The sequence below is a fragment of the Anoplopoma fimbria genome, chromosome 19 (genome assembly GCF_027596085.1).
Source record: "Anoplopoma fimbria isolate UVic2021 breed Golden Eagle Sablefish chromosome 19, Afim_UVic_2022, whole genome shotgun sequence".
Lineage (NCBI taxonomy): Eukaryota > Metazoa > Chordata > Actinopteri > Perciformes > Anoplopomatidae > Anoplopoma > Anoplopoma fimbria.
In genome coordinates this window covers 18828298-18854671 of record NC_072467.1, presented here as the reverse complement: position 1 = coordinate 18854671, position 26374 = coordinate 18828298, and the positions used below count along the sequence as shown (strand labels likewise).

The 26374-nt window shown below is 39.9% G+C and overlaps 1 protein-coding gene across 1 annotated transcript; it reads left to right on the top strand.

The window, feature by feature from the left end:
- The first annotated feature begins 6152 nt into the window (after positions 1–6152).
- On the top strand, positions 6153–25529 carry LOC129107972 (LHFPL tetraspan subfamily member 3 protein-like). Its single transcript, XM_054619589.1, has 2 exons — positions 6153–6579; positions 25216–25529. Exons 1-2 carry the CDS (start codon positions 6153–6155, stop codon positions 25527–25529), a joined length of 741 nt encoding a protein of 246 aa, XP_054475564.1.
- Positions 25530–26374: the final 845 nt, after the last annotated feature.

The window sequence follows — 26374 nt, the reverse complement described above, 5'->3', positions numbered from 1 at the left end:
CGAGAGTGGCAACATTTAGGGTGGACATTTAAAAAAACAAACTGTGTGCCGTCCCAAATCACTACTCAACTGCTAGTCACAACTGTTATGTCCACACATATAAACAATCCTTTACATAAGCGCACACACACACACACACACACACACACACACACACACACACACACACACACACACACACACACACACACACACACACACACACACACACACACACACACACACTGTGTGCCTGGAAAACAACAATCTCCCAACAACCCCTGCTTATCTCAACACACCCAGGCTTTCTCTCTTTGGCATTCACTCAGTCTCTCTCTCTCTCAAACATAAAAACACACTGACACTGCACACACACACACACACACACACACACACACACACACACACACACACACACACACACACACACACACACACACACACACACACACACACACACACACACACACAAGCCTCTATCTTTCATCCCAAAATTCATGGAGGCAGATCTCTCTCATCCTCTACCAACCATTCTGTCTGTATAACTCTCGCAAGCACTGTTCCCTCTCCTGTCCCAGCATTACCCCTAAAATCTGCCTTTTTTTTTTTATTTAGCAAACATTGACCAATTCACTGTCACAGCACACACTGGATCCTTTCTTTTCTTTGGCCTCGTCTTGGTCCAGTGGCTTATTTTTCCTGAAATAATTTAGTTCAACTGAGGAAGCCCCAAAGCAAGTGTGAGAATACTTTTCTCATCAGCCAAAACCAGGCAAAGCTAACTCTATATGCATCCTGCAGCACAGGTTGAAAGGTTACAACGGAGACATATGTTAAACAGACATAAACTATGGGAAATAGTGACTTAGTAATAACTTCAAGTGGTTACACCATCTCTATCCACTCTGGGTCACTAGTCATTATCATGCAACACAACAGGAAAGCTAAAGCCGATTCCCAAATACTTTCTTTATTCCGTTCTGATATCGTTCTGCACAGCACCAGGCTTAGTGAAGGCTGTGGTCCAGAGGGCACAGAGCATGAGAGGCATGGCCTTTAAATCCGGGCCTCAACTCTCACAGGGATCAGACAATAGATTACAAGAGATTAGTGACATAATAAATGAGCCTTCAGAGCATCTTGGCGTCTTTTGTACAACAGCAAGCTTGAGTTAAAAACATTGTAACATAATATGACACAACCGGACGTTTCTGGTTATTATATTCACAGCACAAGGGTGTATTACATGAGAGCTTTGGTGCAGCAATAAACATTTGTGAGTCATCCTTAGATCCTATTCTCTGGTCAGCCTTTACCACAGTCTAATGCTAGGATACACTGACCCTCGGTGGTCAGATAAAGTACTACAATCACTGTGAATCAAGCAGGGAGTTTGAGTTTAGGTTGTGTTTACGAGAAAAGCCTGTTGAAACATTGTTAATATATATGTAATCAGTCTAAAATCTACCAAAAAGAAAATGAAAATCTAAGAAATGAAAAGCTGTCACATGCACACTATTATATCACTTCTGAGATTTGGATATGTGATGCAAGTTAATCATGAAATAATGAGATAGCACCATCTCCAGGTACACAAGAGGACTATCACTTCTACAAAATAAGAAAAACTTCTTGCAAGAACAAATAAGCCTATGTACTAGATGGGCAATTGTCAAAGACTTATCATTTAAGATTGAACAATTAGTCAATTAATTGATTGACAGAAAATTAATATTCTAAAAATGCCAAAAAATTCTCTGGTACCAGCTTCTCAAATGTGATACTTGCTGCTATTATTCGTTGGAAAGATATAAAGAGCACGGATGAGATGAGGAAAAAAAGATGGGGATGAAAAAGATTGTGGTCATGAAAGTGCTTTTTTTTTTCTTTTAAGTAGCTAAACTAAAGTAATGTAATAACAGAAACCTTGTAAAAATCCAGAACAACTCTAAATCCTGGTAATACCTTTAATTCAATTAGTTTATTGGAGGCCCTGGTGTGTGGAGTTTAGAGTAATTTGCATTATACTCCCAGATGAGGTGTTATTTGGTCCAAATAACAGGCACACCAGTATTCATTCTGTGGTGATATATTGTATCATATTGTAGCAAACATATTAGATACATAATCAAATTATCTTAATCTGTAGAATATAATCAAATGATCTTAATCTTTACTTATAAGCCTTTTTTATTTTACATGTTAGGCACATGGAGGTTTGTAAATAAAAAGATATATATTTTACATCTGTAAATACTATAATTACACCTGTGTTTTTTGCTATAACAAGTTTAGGTTAGTTAAGGTTAACAGTTTATTTAAAAAAACAAAAATAAAAACAACACTTACCTCCATTTTGAAGACTGTTTTTTTCGAGTGCTATATGACCTCTATTTACATGGCTGGAACAACATATGTCCCTTACACTGCATTGTTATAGAAATGTGACTTTGCGTCGTAAACCTTCGTTATCTTTCATAAGCTGCCACTGGTTGAACCCAGAGCCATTTAAAGAGAGAGTCGCGTCAACGCAAGTTCGAAACGCTTGATTGTCACGTGATTCACCTAGACTTCAGATAGATCCGTGGAGAACTTGGCGGGTAATTTGCATGCGTAGATATACGTAGAAATCGGTACAAACAGACAGAGTTGCGATGTTTGCTAATTAGTAGTCAATAAAATAATTGATGGACAATATAATGCTCTTTTATTTTGATATTGATAACATGTAGAACGTGTGAGCTTCTGCTGAGTCTGCACAGAACTACGGTGGCTGGAAGGGGTTCTGACTAAATCAGGGCTGGATTATCCCACCAGGGGGACTCTGGACAAAACTGACCTCTTGGCCCCTTAACAAGGCAGACTACTGCAAATCATCTGTTGCACTAATATACTGCAGATTTTGAATTTTTACAGGTCGTCATAGTGCCAATATTACATTTCTAATAAAAACTGACATTGTGTATGTTGCTAGATGTATCTAATGTAAATCATCAAGGCCTTATAAATAGGTTTTTACTACTACTATAGGCCAGCTATAGCAAAATTGTACGAGACATCCAAAATCTAAAAAAGTTACAGTTTCTGACTTGGTGCTTGCGAAATTCTGTACCAAACTTGCTGACGATTGCTCAAAATTAGTTGGAGAGGCAGCAAAAAAAAAAGCTGATTTAGACACAATTCTAAATGGAAATAAATATATGGGTGTGGCTTATATGGATAGCTTCAACTGGAGATAATTTTTTTATGATATGCAAGGTAATCAAGCATTTGCAGTTTTTCACAAACAAAGACCACACCATTGGGATGATTCATATTGTGTTTATTTCTTTAAAAAAGTAACAAGGAAAGGCTTGCAAAACCCAGGGAGTTGAGACTCAGCGTGCATGGTGAGGTTGCTGGTGATCTCTCCATTGAATCCTCCTCTTGTGCCTATTAAAACCATATTCCACAGCCATTACAGGCTAAAATCATGCATTATTTACATCAGGCTTTCAATTTTAGAGCCCTGGCTTCAAATTTTACCATCTTCCAAGAGATGGACTAATTTTCCCATGTTTGCCCTGCAGCACATGCTATTTTCCAAGATCAGTTATTGCTGCTGTGTTATGAGCACTGTGTTCTGTGAAAACAAATTCCCCAAGCATCTAATACACAGAAATTCATTTTTGTTATTTTTCTTTATAAAAACCACAGTGGAATTATGTATGAATTCATTATGAATATTTGGTAGTTTGATGATGAGGACTAAAATATTAAACTCAGTTAAAGAGGATAAAAATATAACTATATAACTTTATGGCAGTTTTATTATTCAGATATTTTTGTCCACCAAGATCATCGGTGCAGCTTTTTTAAAAGGATGCACAAGGGTTCATCCATAAAATACATCATCATTTCTTTTTTGGTTTATATTTTGTAAAAATAATCTGAATCTGAAATGTAATTGTTGTTGTCTAATAAATGTAATGAGTAAAAAGAACAACATTGGCTTCTAAAATAGAGTAGAGTAGATAAAGTAGCATAAAATGACACACACCATCATACTGAATGGCCTTCAAGTTAACATGAAATGTAATCAACACCTCTCTGACCAGCAAACTGGACACACGTTTAATAAAGAGTAAATGCGGAGCTGTTGGTTTGGATTGTATGAGATAGTACAGGAATAATTAAAACAATGATAGTGTCAGTTTTTTATTATTTCTCTAATCAGATATGGGGATATTGACGGATACATTTAAACTATGTACTATTTATTTTACCTATTGAATCTTTTAAATCTGATTTACCACATATCCTTACAATCAAAATGATTAAATTGTTATCTAATGTCTCTTGCATCCATACAAATATATGGATTACGCTCATACATCCGTGTGATATGATATATGTAGAAATGCACTGTGATATTTCAGTGTGGCGACAGCACAGATGTCATGAGTTCACTGCCTCTTTTCATGATGAATAGACCACAATCCATCTGTGCTTTCAAAAATCAGTGTTTAATTCTAACAGTAAATCCTCTGAGCAACTGGGATCACGAGTAGCCAGCTGATGGATGGAGCAAAAATAAGGACAATGCATCTGACACCATAGATTGTGAAAAATGTAGTTTGGTTTGTTTTACAAGCAACCAAAAGTCAAAAGTGATGTGAACCGTTCCATTAGCTATAGAAATGTGAAGGTTTAGTTGTGTGCTTGACACGGACAAAGGCTTTGTTGTAATGTGATTTAGACGAACAGAATAGTAATGTGTATTGCTCATATGATGAGTTGAGGGTGATATTTAAACCAAAATGTAACTGACTGACTGATTCAAATTGTGATTGTAGCTGGCTTTTTTTTTGTGACAGAATTTAGGTGTGGAGTTTGGGTAAGGAGACAAAGATTGGGCATAAAATGTTTTATACAAGGTGTCTTATATTCTTTTTTCCACCACTGCAACAATAGCGGGTGTCTTATGTCCAGGCTGAGAAATTGCATCTGCATGACACAAACACATAAACAACAACAACAACTATTACTAGAATTAGAAATGGTGGCAGAAGAAGCATTTTTCTGCTTCATATACTGACTAGGTTTCCCCTTCTTCTCTTGAGAAGTGAGAGTAAGACTTTGGGAGCAAGGTGTTTTTTGATAAAGCCTTTAGACAGAACTCAGTGATTTACGTCTGCAAAAAAAAACAAAAAACAGGTATTCACTGCCTAGTAGTGTATTCAGCCTGTGTCAAGCATGAGCAGTTCCATTAAGTGTTACATAACCTCCTGGCAGCAAAGCAGCGCGCTTCATCATGAAGCCGAGCACCTGCGTCTTTAACACGGCGGGCAGAACGACACTGAATTACAACGCCTCACGGTTTTGACAAAATCTAACTCTCTTTGTTTTTTTTTTTTTTATTCAGCATATTTACGACATTTTATGAGCTCGTTGCTGTTGACGCAGCGTCACCCAGAGTTGTGTGCGCGCATCCCGGTCTGCCTCTGCGTCTGTGCCGTCAGCGCCCCTCCCTCTCCTGCTGCCAGCATCACCAGCAGACCCGGAGCTGCTGCTGTCGTGAACCGGAGAATATAAATTCCCAGTTTAATGATCGTGAAGTTAATGGGGGGTGGGGGGGAGGGCGTCGTATTTTTTTTTGTGTGTTAATGGTTAACACGGTTGGCTGCATTCATTTGTAAGTGCATGGATGTAATGTGCCATCGGACGCGGGCGCATTCAGAATCGTAACACAAGCTTAGTTAGTCTGTTGCTATATTGTATTTGGGCTTGTAAAGGATATCTTATATTGTGTGGAAGCGGTCGGGGTGAATAATACATCTTCTCTTCCAAGGGCATCCGTGAGCGACACAGTGCGGCAGAGATGCGCACATGTGACGGCTAGACGGAGTGGAAGGAGTCGTGGGATAGTCGTGCGTTATCGGTCGTATATGTCCAGAGTTCAGGCACTCTGCTTCAGCTTTAGGAGGATGCGACGTCATGAGTTGATCGCGCCTGACAGATGTTGCTGTGTTGCAGTCGCACGAGCATAGGTTCTCCGCTCGCTCTCGCTGGATGATTCTGTAGGCTAAAAGAAAAATTTAAAAAAAATTAAAAAAAAAAAAAACCAGTCCATGCGATAAATGCCAAGTGTGTCCTGATCGCGACATTCATTTAGTCTTCTGGATTTGCATAAGATGATACCTGGATCCGCCGCATCAATGCTACCGTCTGCAGAAGCTGCGAAATTGTACCAGACCAATTACGTCCGCAACTCCCGCGTCATCGGACTTTTGTGGGCCATCTTCACCATCCTGTTCGGCATCGTCAACGTGACCATCTTCTCCCAGCCCTACTGGATCGGGGATGGCGTGGACACGCCGCAGGCCGGCTACTTCGGCCTCTTTCACTTCTGCGTCGGGGACGGCATCGCCAGAGAGCTGGCCTGCCAGGGAACCTTCACTGAGTTCGCCGCCATCCCATCCACCGCGTTCAAGGCCGCCTCCTTCTTCATCGGAATGTCCATGATGCTGGTTGTCTCCTGCATCGGCTGCTTCAGTCTCTTCTTCCTCCTCAGCACCTCCACCGTGTACAAGATCTGCGGCTGGATGCAAGCACTATCAGGTACGTGGCTGTCAGACCCACCTACAGTGGGGATACTGGTTATACCGGAGGGGACCTTGAAAAGGAGGATTTATTAATTGTCACTGTATTCACAACATGTAGTGATGGCAAGGATGTGACAACATTCACAGCTACATTAAAAAAAAAGCTAAAAATAATATTATCCATCTTCCGTAACCGGTCCAAGACACACTATCTTAAGTGTCTAAGGGGCCTAATTCCTTTCTGATAAGGTCCTTGGCATGATACGTGTTGGAAACCCTTGTTGTGGTTGATTGATCAGTCTATTAGATAAATGAATTGTCAGTGGGAGCAGCCAAAGAGAGAAGATAAGCAGGCAGTGTCCAGGATCTCTGCTGGAGCTGTCAGTGCTGCTGTCCATGGTGCTGAAGTGTCGCTAAGGACATAGTGCTAGTGCATCTACAGCTACAGGTGTAGTTTGGCACCTTATTTTACTGTATTTCAAATATCTCAATAGAATCCTGTTATACAAGCATGTACTAATACCACTGACATACATAAACCATCTGCAACTGAAAGCATTGATCATTTAGAGTGATAGCAGGTTCCGATTAGGCCGGATACTGATCTTTAATAACCGGATCAGGTATTGGCCATAAAGTCACCAATCCACATTAAATATTTTGTTTTATTTTATTAGTCAATGTCATTAGAGGGTGTCGCATGTGTAGAGATTGTAAAGCCCTATGAAGCAAATTTTTAATTTTGTGCTATACAAAATAAATTGAATTGAATTGAATTATTCAAATCAGATACATTGTTACGTTTTAAACAGTTTTTAATGACCTCACAATGCTTAGTTTAGTGTTGGCCCTTGAAAAGGATCACACAGTACTGTATTAGATCGGTATACTTTGCTAACCAATCACACTGGTATTGGATTGATAGTCTGTATCTGCAGATACAATGAGTTAAGGTATTGGACTAGGTACCAGTAGAAAAATGGATGGGTGCATTTCTTGTTCAAGTCCTTTGTTTTGAATTTTTGGTGGTTTGTGGTACATTTGTTACCATTAGGAACATGTATTGTGCCTTTTATATAACAATACAGAGAAATTTGTATCGTGATGTTTATTTATCACCATGTTTCTTTCGTATGTCATCATAACCCTTTCTCCTTATACATCACCACAGCATAAGTGCACAGATGGAACTCTGAAAGGTGTACATCTCTTTTCATTATTGGTGAAAAAAAAAAAATGCTCTAGCGTATCATGGTAAAATAATGCAGAATTTACAAATATACCCATCCATCCATCCATTTTCCGTAACCTGCTTATCCAGTTAAGGGTCGCGGGGGTGCTGGAGCCGATCTCAGCTGTCAATGGGCGAAGGCAGGGTTCACCTTGGACAGGTCGCCAGTCTGTCACAGGGCAGACATATAGAGACAAACAACCACTCACGCTCACATTCACACCTACGGGCAATTTAGAGTCTTCAATGCACCTAAGCTGCATGTCTTTGGACTGTGGGAGGAAGCCGGAGAACCCGGAGAGAACCCACGCTGACACGGGGATTGAACCCGGGCCCCTCTTGCTGTGAGGCGACAGTGCTAACCACTACACCACCGTGCAGCTACAAATATACCTTTTTATTTTATTTTTTTATGAATTTGCATGACTGCATTAGATATGCACATAATGCATGATAATGCTGGTTTTATAGCACCTAAGAGGTATAGCTACAATACAGCCAAATATAATGTGAACTCTTTTTTTTTTATGTATGACCTGCAGTCTGTCTGCTGCCAGCAAAGTGTGTGTTTGTGTGTTTGTGTGGTAGAGTTAGGGGTGTTGAAGGTGTTGAAATGCTGTTAGGGTCAGTGGTTCAGCTGCTGGCAGCATTTTGTCGCTGTAACTGTGAGCTGATGTCATCCAGTGTGATTTAAGGCCTCCGTCCTCTGAAAGGAGTCAAAACGTTGCCAAACATCTCAACGTCTGCTCAGATGAACCCAGTGGTCGAAGCAGCCGGCTTCCTGTTGGCAACGAACACAAATGGGGGGTGGGGTGAGGTGGGGTGGGGGTATTTGGGTCAGCTCCAGCTCGGTGTGTAACGTTGGGCTGAATTAATGCAATAAGCCTGTTTAATGAGGAGACCGCCGGGCTCTGTGCTTCTGTAGCTAAGAGATGAAAGAGAAAGCCAAGAGGAGAGACCCTGACCACAGCAGGCTGGCGCAGCGAGGCCTAATGAGGGAGCCCGGTTGCTTAGCGCTGTCAAACTTCATTACGCTTAGCTGAAGGTTAAACTCACACTGCTTCCACTGGGGAGGACAGGTGGCCCACTGGCATCTGTAATGGGCCCCTTACTGTCAGCTGATGTTTTGATAGGGAGGTACAAATCATCAATATTATTGTGATAAATGACAGTTCAAAATTGTGTATGTATGTGTGTGTGTGTGCAAGAAAAGAGGAGAAAGGAATGAGAAACCACTGGCTTTATTTCTGTATTGCGCCCTGTACTTTGCAACACAATGGTATCCCACATCTCATCTCATGCCGATAAATACCAATGTTGTTTTCTCATAGAAAGGCTACTTTTTTTTGTTCTTTCCATGTATGTTTTCCTTGTCTTTATTGCAAAAATATATGGTATGGAAAAACAACATATAACAAAACCATGTCTCACTGAGTGCTATTCAGATAGACTAACTCAATGTCAAGGTCATATCTGTTGGCCTCGGATAAGAATGAGAATAAGAATGTTTAAATATCACCCTCAACTCATCATATGAGCAATACACATTACTATTCTGTTCGTCTAAATCACATTACAACAAAGCCTTTGTCTGTGTCAAGCACACAACTAAACCTTCACATTTCTATAGCTAATGGAACGGTGCACATCACTTTTGACTTTTGGTTTATACCAACATGTTGAGTCCATACAGAAGGCAATACCTGGGCTTTGGGTATCAGCCAATACTGACTACTGATTTGATAACGGTGTTTAATTAATAAGCTGTACGCCTCACTCTGTGTGAGACTGGAATCATTCTTTTATGTGTACGGCAACAGGCTTGACTTTATTATAGCTTAACAAACTTTGCAAAACAAAATGTAACAAATAAATACGCAGATATAAATGAATTGATTGTTATTCATTATTAGATAATAAAGCGTACACCAGCAACTTGGTTAAGAATCTAAAGTGGTAACCTTTTTAATGCAGCAACAAAATGGTAAAAACTTAAACAGGAATTCAAATTGCAGTATTTAATGTGTATAAGATATAAACATAGAATTGAATTGATTAGAGCGGCCCCATTGTTGACCCAATACCCATTCCAGCTATTTGAGGTCGTATTGGCAAAATATTCGATATCGGTATTTGTGCATGCCAGCTTGGGCTGAGTTCAGAAGGTTGTGTAGAAACACTTTACAACATATAGCACATTCACACAGATCTCCTCTCCTCTGAAACAGCCTGTGAGAGCACTCACACACTCTCTAGCCATCTCCAGGAAAAAGGTTTTCTATGAAGCTCAGGTGAAAGAAAACGCTGAATGTTTAATGAGAAAGCAAACCACCACAACACATTTGAACTCTTGAAATATCTACCACACCCAAAGAAAGTAGAGTGCAAAAATGCTCCTGCGTCCATCCTGACCTAGATGGACTTGTATCCTTCTTTTACCTCACCAGAGCTATTTCCGTCCGTGCATCTGCTCAAGTCCAAGGCATGCAGATGTAAGCATCTTTTTTCTCCTGATTAGCAAGATGCAGGATGCACAAGCTCCTTTACCTTATCACTTCCTGTTACTTCCACATGTTTTCACCCTTCTGTGCATCTCATCTCGTTTCACCTGCTCATTTTGATCTCGCCGTATTTCCAATTCCACTCTCTTTTCATACCTTTTCTTTCCCTCAACTCCCCTTTCATCTCCTTCTTTTCTCTTAATGACTTTGTTCCTGTGAGTACAGTGTGTGCTGTCCATTTCTCTCTTCATCCTTTCTGTCCTGTAGCTGCTGTTTTTCAGGGGTCTGCACGCTAATTAACTAAGAAGACTGTGAGGTCAACGATAATTACTTCTCAGTTTTATACCCAGCCTACGTACGCGTTTTTTAAATATTTAATTAGATTCTGCTTCTTCTCAAAAACATGTGACTCAGACCTGTGATAAAACAGGATGTAGGCTTGTAAAAGTTAGCAGAACAAGTGTGCAGACTGAGAAAGGCCTATTTGGAAAGATATGTGCTGGTTCTTAACTGCCTGGATTTACTCTTTATGCCACATTACTTACAGTGTGTTGTCAAAGAGATAAACCACTGTGATTTATTATATGTAGTGAGGGTTTCATTATTTAAAGCATTTCATTGTACAATCATATGATTCGTTAGTTTGGTCAATTACACTGGTTTGTCAGAAAGTGGTGAAAACTGTAATTTCTCCCAAAGTGACGTCTTCAAATTACGCGTTTTGTCCGACAAACAGTTTAAAAACAAAATATGTTCAGTTTAGTCTCACATAAGATAAATCGTTCACAATTGAGAAGCTGTAGTTGGAGAATATTTGACATTTTTTGCTTTAAAAATTGATCAATAATCAACATAATCAAAACTGTATTTTTTGTCAATCAGTTACTTAATTGACTAATTGTTTTAGATCTAAACCAGATTACAACATATTACTTAGTTAGACAAGTAAACACTGGTCTGACCTTACTACTGACCTTGGAACTTATCTTGTGAATTGAGCTTCCAGACGGCTTTTAGTCAACGTTCAAACTTAATGCATACAATAAGAAAGGCACAAAGGCATAAAAAGTACAATTCCACTTTATGTTCTTTTCATGAGTAAATATATGCTTTTGTGTACCAGTATGCTAAGAGAGAAAATAGAGGCTTCAGTTGAAATTGTCAATAGATAAAGGTGGATAAAGATCAAACAATAGGGATCAACACAAGAAAACCTTGAACCTGTATTGCCTGACAGTTTTGAGAAATAACAGTGGGGAGATAAAGTGGAAACAGAGGTGACAATACAGAGAAAAAGGACTGGGAGATAACAAACGAGACAAAAGTCAGAGGTCTGAAGACAGATAGACAGACAGACAGACAGACAGACAGACAGACAGACAGGCTACATATCAGATACCAGAGTTCAGAGAAGACATACTGGTCCTTTGGGTCAACTCCTTCTTTCTCTCTGTGTTTCTGTGGCTCGGTATCACTCCCATTGTCCATTAGCTCCATTGAGAGGCCTGTTCTGAGAGGAGCATTAAAGCCTAGTTGAATTCAGAGGTGGAGAGTGGTGGAGCTCAGCGTGAGAGCCGCTGTCGTAGAGCTGCACTTTTCACTGCAGCAGGTTACCGGAAAAGTGTGTTTCAAGCTCTCCAGAGTTAATGCTGCAAGTGAGCACTTTTGTCTGGAAACCTATCTGGCCTTTAAAAGCAGATTAGTACTTGACTGAGGAAAAGGGCGATTCTGATACTTCTGAGTGTTGCTTTGCTTCCTGTGTATGTGTGCATGCTTCACATAGCAACATTCAATTTTTTCGGGAGACATAGTAGATGCACATCCGTTGTCTGCATGCTAATAAATGACCGTCAGTACCCAGGGCTTAATTAACTTTTTTTGGCAACATACATCTTTGTTGAATTACAATTTCCTCACGTTGCCAATCACAAACAACTTTATGCTATATGCAAAAATTTGCATATAAATTGAACACATTACTAATAAAATGCACTGAAAGAGTTGACCCTTTTTTCATGATGCGCTGTTAAACTTTGTCAATCATTTATATAATCCCAAAGTAGTGAACAATCATTTTATTCATCATTTATCCTTGAGTGAGCTTCTGCATCTTAACTGCATTGAGTTAACTCACTTGAACTCAATGTGAACGATCATAGCTGTTCCCTTAACTGTTAACCCTTAAGATTTAAGTTCACATTGCACTGCTCCATGGACGGCAGTGAATTATTTTATCCATATATTTATACAGGTTTGACTTTGTAAAGTACTTTGAAGGACAAAGCTAAAGCAGTGAACTCCTAATATTAATAACTTAAGAAAGCAATGTCATGGAACTAATATTTAATGGATGGATAATGGGAGAAATAAACAAGTGACTGATCAAAACTGTTAACTGGCCTTTTTAATTGTCAGCCAATTAAAAAAGTAATGGTCAGATTTAGCTCTTTGAGGTCTACCAATTCCAGATTACATCCCCGATTTGATCAATAAATTACCTGTGGCCTTTCAAATAGACTTCATAAGTGTGCTAACTACAGTCTGTGTTGTGTGAATTTGCCTAATTGTATGAATGGGCGGTTTCATAAAACCTTCATGAATGCTACACTGGAACGTCCAAACTGCAGCCTGTGACAGGAGGACCTTCTTGTTATTCTAAAGCAGTCTGTGTGAGTTAAGGGTCTGCCGGTTACCACCATCATGTTAGAAACAGTCAACAGATGTATCCAGTCACTCGTGTTGCTGCAGCCACGTACAGAGTAAGGAGCGATGTCTCTTCAGCAGATCAAGTCAGATACTCAATGGGGCAGAAATGTGTCGCGTCAGATAGTGAAACAACAGTGTGTGTTGATCTGTTATTAGGTTCATCAGTGCTTTTAACTGTGAAATACCAGTGGAAAAAAATATTCGAAAAAGGAACCCTGTTTCTGTGTCTCTTTTTGTCTACAAGAAAATAAAATAACGGGCTCATATTGATGTGAGGGACACAAACAAACAAGACCTGAGGGATTTTAAGGCAACACAAATATGAATACTCTGCCAAGTTGCTCTCATATCTTAAAAACTATTTGGGTTTCAAATGGTTTATTGCATGTTGAAGTAAGAGGGATGGACTGCAGAAGAAGGTTGGAGAGGGAGGGATAAGGGTCGAGGGATGAAGGATGAGGGACGTCGATGGAAGGATGGATGGGGGAAGAAGGGTTAAGGGGGGAGGGATGTGGAAACTGAGTCAACGGGGAAGTGAGAGGGTCAACTGTGTAAATACATTAGAGCTGAGGAAATGAGATGTGTTCAGGTTGTGGTAAATGTTGCCAAACTCAGTTATAAAACTGAAGTAGGCTTCATAAATCTTTGGCTGAAATCCACACTGGTCGTCCTGGCTACACACAAGTTGCAGTCAGGTGGTGAAGAGAAGTGATGACAACTGGTTTGGGATTAATGCAGAGCCAATCTGTATTCCCCCTTTTTTCAACGGAATGTGCTGACCCACAGTCTTTTTTTTAAAATAAATTAACTGGATGCACAACACTGCCTTGTGCACTAATCCGCACATGGCACCCAGTAGGCGAGTGATGATCTATCAAGTACATACTCATCGCTGTGACTCTCCTTTGCTCTTTTTCTCTCTGAGTGGTTGTCTGTCTTTCATCTCATCTCCCCTATTCTGCTGTTTCGTTTACAATCACACAGCAAAATACAATCAATCATGGTTCTCTGCCAGTTTTCCTGGCGTTCACACAGGTAATGTGTTTTTAAATCACCTGCATCAACACCCTTCCACTTCTGCATTTTTTTTGTAATTAGAAACACATGCAGCCTGTTGAACCATCTAATTATAGCCAGTGGGAGACATCAGGGAACAATCAGCATGCAGCTCACTGCTGATGGTGGAGAGGATGGATGATGGATGTCTACACACACACACACACACACACACACACACACACACACACACACACACACACACACACACACACACACACACACACACACACACACACACACACACACACACACACACACACACTCATGCATATAGCACCCCCACAAACACAAGCTACTTTACATGCATGTACTGTCTATGCGTCTCTTTTCAGTAATTACATACCACGGCTTTTCTACACAGCAAGAGATCCCGCTGGATGCCAATATGCTGCTGTTTTAATGCAAAAACAGTTAATTTAAGAATCCTTAGATCATATTTTTTTTTGGACATCAAACCGTACAAATCAATGCTGAGTAATGAGCCCGCACTTTGTAAGTTTGGGTGTAGCGCTGTGGAATACAAACTCGAAATGCCAGCACAACTCGTCACCATGACTCCCCTGTGTTTTGTGCCCCCGTAGCCCTGCAGCGTGTGCACTATAGATGTAAAGTTAATCCCTGTGATCTCAGAAGTGGCCTGGCTCGGGCCAGAGCTCCGGCCGGGGACGCTGCTGATTTATTCCACAGGGGGAGGGATGAGATGGGGAGGCAAGGACACTGTGACCCACGAATATAAAGAACTTTCCATGCTGTGGTGACAGTAATGCATATGTTACTGTATGACATGTGTAGATGCACAGGGTTGGAAATATATTAAGTGCATTTAATTACGAGGTACTTGAGTATTTACATTTCATCCTGATTTATAGCTCTACTTCCCTACATTTCAGAGGGCAATGTATTTTTCATCCCACTTTACCAATTTAATAAACACAGCTAACTGGTCATTTCTAAGAATTTTAAGTCAACACATATGATCACTTTATAAAACATTACATTGTTATTAATTAAATATGTACCAACTTACAGCATATTGTGTCAGCGATAATGGTCCAATAATATATCACTGACAGGGGCCATTCTGCTTAATGAGTACTTTAACTTTTGCTACTTAAAGAATATTTGGTTGCTAATACTATAATAGCTACTAATAATAATAATAATAATTATAACACTATATTCCATTTAATTAAACATTTGTATTTTTGTCGGGGGGAATTTGTTACTTTTACTTGAATTATGTGAATACTTCTTTCACCACGGCGTATGCAAATCATATAAAAGTAATACATTAATGTCTGGCAGCTACAGTGTTTTTGTTTTGTTGTTTGTCATGTTAACCTTCTGTGGCAAATTGGTCACAACTGCTTTTCGATAATAATTATCCTTGAAACATAATGTAAGAAAGTGCTGTCTGGAGGGAGCATTTATGAAATCTTACATTTTAATATTTTTGTCTTTATTTAGTATTTTTTATACATTTTCATTGTAAATGTTGCCACATTTGGTAGATCTGAGATAGGTTTTAATGAGTTTGAGCATATTCGGCAGCAGCCACTGTGACAGGAAGAGTTGATTCGCAGAGCAACCCACATATTAGGGTATATTTCTGTAAGCCTTCCATCATGCAGGAAGGTCAAGAGGTCCATGTTTGACATTTTTGGAAGGGAAATGTCATTGTCATTTGCCTCCCATCAATATTGCAGCACTCAGGTTTTCACAGTGCTGTAGCTGTTCTACTTTGGTCATGTTTGGAAAGTTGACTCCAAACTTGCCTTGCATGTCTGGTCCTGAATTTTCTTAGTGCATCACGGTGCTCTTCTGCAGCCAAAGCCTTTTTGTTGTTCTGCTTCTGTTTTTCATTCATAGATTATTCAATCATCCTGTTTTCTGTAGGAGGGGCCTGTGGCCCAAGCGGACAATTTATATTTACCAAATAATAAAACCACACATTAAGGCCTACATTAAAGATAAACAAATTAAAGTTACTGTACCTCTGTCTTTCCCCCGTTTTTCCTCCTCTTCTCTTTTTCTTTTCCTCCCCTGGGCGCCAGAGGGTTTAGCTTTCTTTGACATTGTGATGTACAAAACAGGTAGCTTTGATATGCAGCTGTCTGGTAGGGGGGGGCGCGGAGGAAGTTTTTTGCATGTTATGTTAGTCTAATATTTATTTCGACATCTACTGGTATTTATCATTGAAGTTAAAGTTGGATGAATACAGTATTAAAAAAAAAAAAAAAAAAAATTATTTTTAAAACATATCTGCATTCGTGCCTATGCCCAGAGCCGGGCCTGGTGCTCTGCTGCAGCCTTGCAGTCTGTCCTGAGATTGCACTGCCCCAGCCGCGGCCGTTTGCCTCCATCGTCCCTGAACACGGTGGCCAAGCCAGTGTTTTCATAGATTATTCAAAGGTCTCTTTTGATCCCCGTCGCCTTTGCCAATCTTTATCCTCTCTGGAGGTACTGGTGCATCTGGACCTGTTACATAAGCCCTCCACCCCAGCGTGCTCACTGCGGTTTACGCTGCACTCCTCACTCAAATCCTCTCCCCCTCCCCCCACCCTCAACCTTCGCATCCCCACCTCTGCTTTAACCTGAAGTGCTACATTTATTGAAGAGGCACATGTCTGACTCTTGTGTCAACCTTATATCACTTGAGTGAAGTCACTCGATATTTTCAGAGCACAACGCGTCTCTCCTATTGCATGTCCTGCTTCTCCTGGAGGCCTTTGCAGCTTGTTCTCCTTTTCTAACGCCATCTTCAATCAATGTGTAGTCATGAGGTGCCGTCTCACCGGATGGTCTGTGTGGAGATTAAGAGTCAGAGCACACACGCTGTCTGAATATACACCGTTTGGCCGAAATAGCCGTGATTTAAAAAAAAAAAAGAATGAAACAAAGCTTCTAGTGTAAAGATGACAAGTCACGAACGATGAGATAGACAGATGAGACCAATAGATGAGGCGACAGACAGACAGATGGCGTTAGAGATGTATCCTAGCAACCACTTTATACATTACTAGCTGAGACTTTTCTAGTTCTAAGTTTTTTTAACCTGTTTTATCACCATCTCCTGTTAGGTCTCTTTTTTTTGGATCCGACCACTTTTTAAAAATGTTATTATATATATATTTTTTCATTGTTTTATTCCATATTATAAAAGTTAGATCACTTCACGCTGCCTACAGGTACGCTATGATATGCAACATGTGCATGTTGGAATATTAGTTGCAGCATTGCAAGATTGTTTAAAAGTTTTTCCAAAACTTGTCCTGGTAAAAGAACACAGATGATTTAATGAAATAAGCCTTTTATTGCTCCTCCTAATCCTTTGAACTGAGTTGATAGGTTAGCTGTGGGCATTATGTGCTCGTTATGCAGAAAATTGCTTCAGATGTTGACAGCGCCGGATGCAGAAGATGCCTGGAAGCTTCTTGCTCCCCTCCAGCTAACACAGAGTTTTGCCAGCAACTGAAGCAGAAATAGATTTGGACTGTAGACAGCTCATCTCAAGAAGCATGATCCTCATCTTACAGGGGAGATAGTTTGAGTCAGTTTTAAAAGTTTATCTTGCACCACTTTCCAACGTATCGCTGACACTTAGAAAACAACTTTCTTAATTTTGTGTCCAGCCAACTGTCTAAACAAATGTTCATCTCCTGTCGATGCTGTGAAACTATAACACTAGCTTCTGTATATTTCTTAAATCATAAATTGACATGCGTTATAACCCTATCAAAGTACCACAGGAGAGAGTTTCTATAGCACTATCCTCACATTTAGGAACCTCTTTTTTGTTCTCTTCCAACCCCATAAACCTTGGAAGCAGACTTCTCATTTTCACACTCCATTTAGTTCCACTATATAGACCATACACTCTTAATTGCCCCATTTATCTGAATGCAATTATGCTATAACACTGTCATTGTCTTTGGCCGTCTTCCGTTGGTCCTCTTTGACTCGACTTTTGGAGCCAGTGTGAAGAAGAGGAGGTCGATGCTGCCCACGCTTCATTAGAGTCTGGTCTCAGTCTCATTCTACGCCCTCTCCTTTGACTATGTAAATCTCGCAGAAATAGCTTTCTAGGTGAACCAGGAGCCAGATTTTTTCTTTCCTGAGTTATGAAAATTATATAAGGAAGGGCAATCACAGAAATGATGATGGAAGCCTACATAATACATAACCTGCAAAATGAGAATACCAGAAACACTAGGGAGCCTATAGTGCGTGAAGCATGTTGAAATTAAGGATCGAAAGGACAGGATACCTTGGTGGCAGAGAAAGATGAAAATGATGCAGTTACTCCTAAATGTATTTAAAAGTAATTTGTTATATACGGACAGGAGGCAAAAAACTCAAATTTGACATAAAAATGTGATAAAATGTCTAACTAGCTCAGGTCCTTTGGTTGTCTGATAGTAATATTTATTTAAAGCTGTTCAAGGCTTGTTTAAGGTCTGGGTAAAACTGGTGATTTTCAATTAAGGTAATTTATGAAAAAAATTATACCAAGAATAGAGATAATAGAGTAATAATTATTAACACACATCCTGCGGCACTGTAGTAAATAATCCTCATCAGAAGCTTTATACAGATGAAGGAAAGGAGCCGCCATTCTTCTTCATATATAAACTACATGCTGGTCTCCTCCAGTGACATGGCTGTGTGTTTAGGTCATTTTGTACGCTTCAGCTTGATAAACGCACTTGTTTGTGCAATCAAGTTCTTGCAGGACACTCCAACATCCGGTATGCTTTGCAATATATTCATATTTTAGTTTGACGTCAAACTGTTAAAACATGCAGAGCAAACCTTTAGTCATTAAAACTTTAGGCTATTTCTCCCCGCTCCCACCTCCCTCTCACAGTGTGGGGTTTTGGGTTTTGGGCTGCTTGTCTCCAGTCTCAGCAACGTGAGTCATCCAAGCATCCCAGCCAGTCCTGTCTCACTGTGCCTCAGCACTGGCAGGAGTCTCACTCTGCCCGGAGCTCAATGCTGGTAAGAGCACCGCAGTCAGCAGGCATCAGGGGTGAACCATGTCTTTAGGGGCTGCAGATTATATTACTAAACAATGAAGAACAAACACAAGCTGTAATTTTGTTCTGGTTGGATGTGATTTATAAAAATGTATTTTTGTGTCTCATAAAATATACATAAAACACTGCACAAGGAACCATTTGAACTGAACTAATAAGACTTTACTCACATTCAGGTCACTGTTTCACCTGTGGGAGTGTATCATAAGCTATTACAATAAAGCAAACGTATGCATATTCATGGGTAAACCCCGATGGGATAAACACTCAAAGATGCTCCCGGAGCGTTTTCTTTTTTTAGCCGACTTTTAGATGTTACCTTAAATGCTACTTTACAAGCCGTGGGCTCATTCACCAGAGAGGATGACACTCTTTTGTTCCCCAGCACCGATCTTTATCACTATGAGAAGTTACAAAGGATGCTCAGCACTTGAGCCACTGTATGTATTTTACACAGTTTACCATCATATCTGTGCATGCGTGTGTAAGACCTGGATCCATATGCATTGTGAGATAGAGCAGTTTGGGGATGTGTGTATGCATAATTCAGTATGCCACAGCTAGTGAGGAGAAAATGCCAACCACAAAGGACTGTGGGAGTTAAAAAATGAAGATGTGAATCCCTTTTCATAGCTGCTTAGATGCACTGCAGATGTGTAAGTGATGGAAAGAACTGTGTATTTTTCATCTGCCAGCCAGTGCAATCAATGACATGCTGAAACAGTGACAACACACTCAGCAGAATTGCGACTACATTGACAGTGTTATTGTAAAACATGAGCCAGATACTATGGAGGAAGATTAAACCCTAGTCTTCCCAATGCAGTGTACAGTATATGTGATTTATTGCTCTTTGTCTGCAAAAAACGATATGCAAATCCAATCAAGCTGCTGCTTTGGAGGTCACGTTGGACCTCCACTCACCTACACTACTTGCAAATGACACATAGAGATTATAGGAGGCAGTGGGATTCTTTCGGCATCGATGGGATTTAGTTGTCTCTTTGGGGAAGAAAGAAGCAAATGAGGCTTCTAACAGATCTACTGCCATCGTAGCGTTCTGTACCATCTGCCTGTCTGACTCTCCTGTAGAGCCGTTCGCCCCTTATCTGCCCTACCTACAGTCTCTTACAAAAGAGGCTGTTAGCCAACAAGCATTTCTGAGTCCAGGTTTTCCACTCACATGGTCCTAGTGTTCCCAAGGAGAGAAAGAGACGAAGCAAAGAGGTGTGTAAGCAAAGATAAATGCTCAGTAGATGGTAGCTCATGACGTTAGCTTGGTGCTGGGTACTTGTTGGCGGCCACACACAGGGCTGAATATGGCGCCCTACATGGGCTCTGTCTCTCTCTCTCTCTCTCTCTCTCTCTGCCTCTACCTGGCTCATCATAATCTGTCTCTCCTCTCTCTCTGCACCTGTCTGCTGCTCTCCAGAGAGGGCAGGAAGACAGGAGCTGTAGAGAGAAGGGCGAAGCGGAAAGGGTAGGATGATGCCGTCAGTTAATATCTCGTCTCCGCTCCGACTGACAGCTGCATTCTGTCAGGTGTGCTGCTATTTCTGTAGCCAGGATTGGGGGCACACCGTTTATTACTGCAGTATGAAGTTCTGCTCCTCTGCAGTGTGAGTGGGTGAAGCCACTCAGATGCCAACAGATAATGAGAAAATGTTTTCTTGGGAGCACATAACTTTAAGTGTCCTTGTCTTGTATTCCTAGCAACATTTCATACTTGTTTTTACCACACCATAATGTAGATGTAAGCTGCTCTAATGTAATTTTAAGTGTTTGCTAATATGCAGTATGTGTTAACCATTATAATTTCTCCTATGGATATTTTATATTGTTACTATATTGTTGTTCAGTATACGTTTGTACACCAGGCTCTTCTTATGGGTGCCCAAAGGAGGAGTTATAGTTGTTGAGAAATGCAAAAGACAATTACATTGTGTTGTAAATGATTTATTAAGTGTTAATACACTGCTCATAAATGCTAAATAAGGAGACTTAAAGTAAAGGGTTTTTAGTGGGTTTTTTTGTTTTTGCAACTTATTATTATTTTAATTTTTTGTGAGGGCATCAATCAATGAGTTGTTTTGTCTATAAAATGTCAAAAAAGATATTCATTTTACACAGTGATAAAAAAGACAACCAGCAAGTTGATGAAGCTGTGAATACATGGCCTACTGCCTGAATAAAGTGGACAATTAATTTTACATTGATTCACTAATCAATTTAAATACTAATCATTTCTGATAAGCACAGAGGACATATGCACACACAAAGCTGAATATGTTATGTACTGTGTTATGATTAAGCTGTTTTATTTATTACATTACATATTACATTTTTTGGTACGGAATCAATGATTTTGAGCCATATTTTTGGCTTATTATCTGTGGTAATAGGAAAAAGACAATGCAAGAAAATTGGCCCATCAATGCTGCTTATAATAGATTTACAATGTTAAGTGTAATTTGCTTAATACATTCTGTAATTTATTTATTTAGTATTGATTGGCATTTTGCATCTAAGCTGATTTACTTTCACTATACAGTACCCCTACTGATATTTGAATTAATGCACAAGAGGATGTTTAATATATTATATAATTGCAATTTATGTATTCAGATTTCCTATATGCAGAAGAAAATTTGAAATATTTAAACACATAGGAATGCCATGCTGCTTTGCCTGCGACATGATATTACATACAAGTTTTTTTCATTCCCTTTGGTATTGTTAACATGTGTGTACGCTGTCAGGTGCTATAGGTCTGAATTTTGATTAAGCTCCTCCTTATATAAGTGGATGCTGGAGCAGGCCTTCTGAGTGGCGTTGTGTGGTTATGGATTAGTTGACTCCAGGTTTACTGTAACAGTGTTTAAAGGCCGACATGTGCTCCTCCTCTACCCACAAGCTGTCTCTGGGAACAGGAGCGGCATATGTGGCATAATCCTGGCCTGTGCATCCCCTCAGAGATGTTCGTTTGCAGAAACAGGTGTAGATGATTTATAGGATTCATGACTGTGACAGACTTTTTTCCGACTCTTGTACCTCTTGCTCTCCTTTGGTCTCCGTCCCCTGATGCTATCAGCATTTGTCGGTGCTCGACTCTTTTATTCGTCTTTATCCTGCACTCTCGGTCTCTTTCTCTCCCACTTGCCCCGGAGCACAGTGCGACTCTCTTCTCTCTCCTCATGACTTTCAATGTAATATTCATGATGGCGTTGAACCGAGCAGAGTGCGTGCAGGAGACACCCAGAAGGATCTGGAAAAGCTTTTGTTACCTTTATAGTCCATGCATCATGAGGGAGAGAGAAAATAAACGTGTATTGAGTCACTAAATATCAAATGACATTTGGTCTGCCACAGCACTCTCTTTGTTAAGTGAAAGCTGTTACATAAAACCCCATGATGTGCTTAGCATTCATGCTGTTGGGAGAAGCACAGTTGGTAGAATCTCATTAGTCCAAGTTTAAAAACATATTTCTATAAACATACCACTATTGATGATTGGCCATTTCCCAAATCACCACTGGAGGACAACTTCCCCCTTTAGGTCACCTGATGACATGACAGCTGACTGAGGAGTTCAACTTTTCAGGACCATCTCAGGATGGACAGCTCCCTCTAAAAGAGCTTTATCATGTTATCTTTGTAATAAACATTTTTTGGTTTTACTTGATTTCATATTCATATTAGTGTTTTTGTGTTTTGCTTTCTCCAAGCTAAAAGGAAGCCCTTTTCCCCCAGCCAAGACTGAACATGTTATGGTCCTCACTGATGTGAAGGCAAGCCTTTGCCATTGATTTGATTTGACTTCCGGATCTACATAAATCCCACCAATCCAATGGAGAGCATGTTAGAATAAGAACGGGTATTTTCAACATTGCAAGATATTTAAAACGTGTGTAATCATTTCTTATTAACAATGCATCAAATTAAAATCTGAAAAACTGACAATGTGAAAGACGATTCTCACAATGATGAAGGAAAATAAAATGAACACCTCTAAAACCCCACTGCAGACTATGGGCTCAGTAAGCGAGTAATTGGTGCACATAGTGGAGCATTTAGCAGCTAAAGAGAGCTAAAGAGACACACCTGTTCGCTGTCACTGTTCACAATGTTGGTCAAGGCCTCAGTGACACTCACACAGGAGCTGATTCGTATTAGTTTGTTGCACTTATTGTATTCGTATCAGTTCGTTGCACTTATTGTATTTGTATTAGTTTGTTGCACTTATTGTTTTCGTAGTAATTTGCTTCTGCACTATACTTTTGCTCTGGTTTATGCTTTTAGATGCTTGTTTAAGAAAGGAGATGCACTTATGACTTCTGGTGACTAGTAGTTCTCTTCAATACCTATGTTGAATACACTTATTGTAAGTCGCTTTGGATAAAAGCGTCTGCTAAATGACTGTAATGTAATGTAATGTAATGTAATAAAGGATTCTGTTACATGGCGAAAACAATGCAGCCTCATCTTCGCACGATCCTTAAATTAGATTTCAAAAATTGCTCACTGTATCGCAATATATGTCAATATATTGAATAATAATCCCTGTATCATTGTACGCATCGTATCGCCAGATTCTTGCTAATTCACAGCCCTAATAGAAATGCTTGAAATAGAATATTACACTGCAGTACTCCTCCATCCGTCCATCTGAGCCTGAATAACTCCTTTGCTTTCTGAACCTCTGTGTGCGTATGAATTTGTTATGACAGTTAGAGCCATGGGGGGAAGGTAGAGCAGGAGTGTAGGGGATACTCTGCTCTGTAAGGTATGCAGTTTGTCTGCAGCATGTATTGCTCTGTAATTTCCCTCTTACTTGCTTTCTCTCACTGAAATATCTCTCCACACCCCCTTATGTCTTTCGGCACTATTAGAGACTGCAGTGACACTGTAACAAACTGCAGTGTGCGAGTTCTTTAATGCGTATGTGTGGGCTGCTTGTGTATGCATAAAAAAAGAGAGTATATTGTTCTCAGTCTTGGTTGTAAGACTGTGCAGAAGATACTAATTAGGTCAATAAGTTAAATACACACACATTTCTGTTATAAAAAGCATGCAAATAAAAGCAACATGCAGGTCCCTAAAAATGCAGATGACATGATTAGCCGACTAGTTTAAAGATCAAAAGCCAGAATCCAGTAAACAAACAAGCAGCATTCAGGGAGGAAACATTGCAAGCGAGTGTTTGGGGGGATAAAGAAGTGGGGAGTGTTTGCTCTATTATTAATGTGCAATGCACTGGGGATAATTGTGCAGTCAGCTCCTTTTTCCGGGTCTTCTGCTATTCTGCTGCAACATTACCTCAAAGGAGAACCTAATCCAAATTGAAGATGAGAGAGATTTTACTCCTTGGGCACAAACTGAGAATGAGGAGAGCTTAGTTGAAAATCTAAAGAGTAGGAGAAAAGGCTGCAAGAGCTTTTGTGGGGCTTTCATTTTCTCTTGCGCTATTCTGCCGCAGCATCACCACAGAGAAGAGTCTCTTTTAAACTGAAGATGAGAGAGAGCCAAATTGCAGATGAGAGGGATTTTGCCCTTTGGGCAAACACTGATTATGAGGAGCAGTGAGTTAAATCTAATATTACCACTATTTATAATCTAAGAAGTGGAGCGAACATCAATGAGATAACATAACATAACAAGTAAACTATGTGAATGTGAGGCAGTTTTTCAGGACATTACATATTATCAGAACAGCTTCCACGCTCTAATAATCTCTTGTTGCTTTTGTGTTCAGCTTTGACAGTTGCTGCGGTTGTTTACTGCTGTTTTTACAGCTCTTCCACTTGCACCTATTGTGTCTAGACACTTCCCACCTAAGGGAGGGGAATGAAAATCGATGTGATAAAGGCAATAGAAACACAGCAAAAATAGCCAGAGAGGAGAATATTCGGCAAATACTTCTTCTTTATTTCTCATTTCCCCGAAAAATCTCATTATCCTCGATTATCCATTTATTACACTGCACTTTCCTTCCCAAACTCATTTTTGTTCTACTCAAACCTTTTGTTCCCCTTCCCTCTTTTTCATCCACTTTGCCTCCTAATGTTGCCAACTCTCTTGTCCTTCTTTAACCCTTTGTTCCCCTCTCTGCCTCTCACTAGGTGTGTGTCTGGTGCTGGGTTGTATGATCTATCCTGATGGCTGGGACAGTGACGAGGTCCGCAAGATGTGCGGAGAGCAGACAGACAAGTACAGCCTGGGGGCCTGCTCAGTGCGTTGGGCCTACATCTTGGCTATCATGGGCATCCTGGACGCTCTCATCCTCTCCTTCCTGGCCTTTGTCCTGGGGAACCGGCAGGACGGACTCATGACAGAAGAGCTGCTGGCTGAGAGCAAGGGTGAGAATGTCCCATCTAATCTGATAAAATGTGATATTTTATTGATCTCTTTTGGGAAATTCACTCTTCGCCTGTGATCCGTGCCAAATGTCAGAGCTGAGTTTAGAGTAGCACTCCAGGAGCATGTTAGGATTTACTTAAATGATTTATTTGTGTGTAAGAAAGCCTATTTAAACATTAAGCTACTGTTTTTTATATTTCTATAATTCTTGGCGTTAATTAAGTGAAATCATAAATATTTCTCCACAATTAACACACACAGTAAATGGATCTAGAACTGGAAACAGATTCCGCTGATTTTTTAATTAATGTAAAACTTGCACTGGTTTCAAAAACTCTGATCTGATTGTTTTTGGCTGAGTGGTTCCAGACAAATTGCTCTAAAAGTGCACTCTCATGGCAATGAGCGCAATAGTGGGCTGGTAAAATCATACACTTAAATTAAATAAGACTACTTTAAAGCTTGCTTTATGAATAGACTCTGCATTTATAACAAGTGAGTGAACACTTTCTATTTTCAATCTGGCGGAAAGCTGCATGGGGCAGCTTTCCGCCAGATTGAAAATAGAAAGTGAAAAAACAAGCAAACTTTATTATATGAGCTGAATTCTGCGCTCTTTTGTTTATGAGATCTGAAAGTAAAGTTTTAATGTAATGAGCTTTTGATACAGCCTGAATAAAACAAACTAAATTCAGGAGGCTATAAATGAATTTCAACATAACCAAGAGGACTGCTGGAGACCCTTTTCAATAACGGGTTTATTTTACAAAAAAGATCTGATCAGCAGACACTGATAAGCAGCCATGTGCACTCATTTAAGCCCTTAACAAGCAGCTGTATTTCAGCCATAGACCTCAAACAGGCATAAATAAAATAAAGTTACCTGTTTTGACAACAGACATGATCATCGTCTCTTCTGAA

Coding starts and splice junctions, on each gene's coding strand:
- LOC129107972 (XM_054619589.1), top strand. CDS start 6,153: ATGATACCTGGATCCGCCGCATCAATGCTACCGTCTGCAGAAGCTGCG. Junction 6,580..25,215: donor CTGGATGCAAGCACTATCAG/GTACGTGGCTGT, acceptor GCCTCTCACTAG/GTGTGTGTCTGGTGCTGGGT.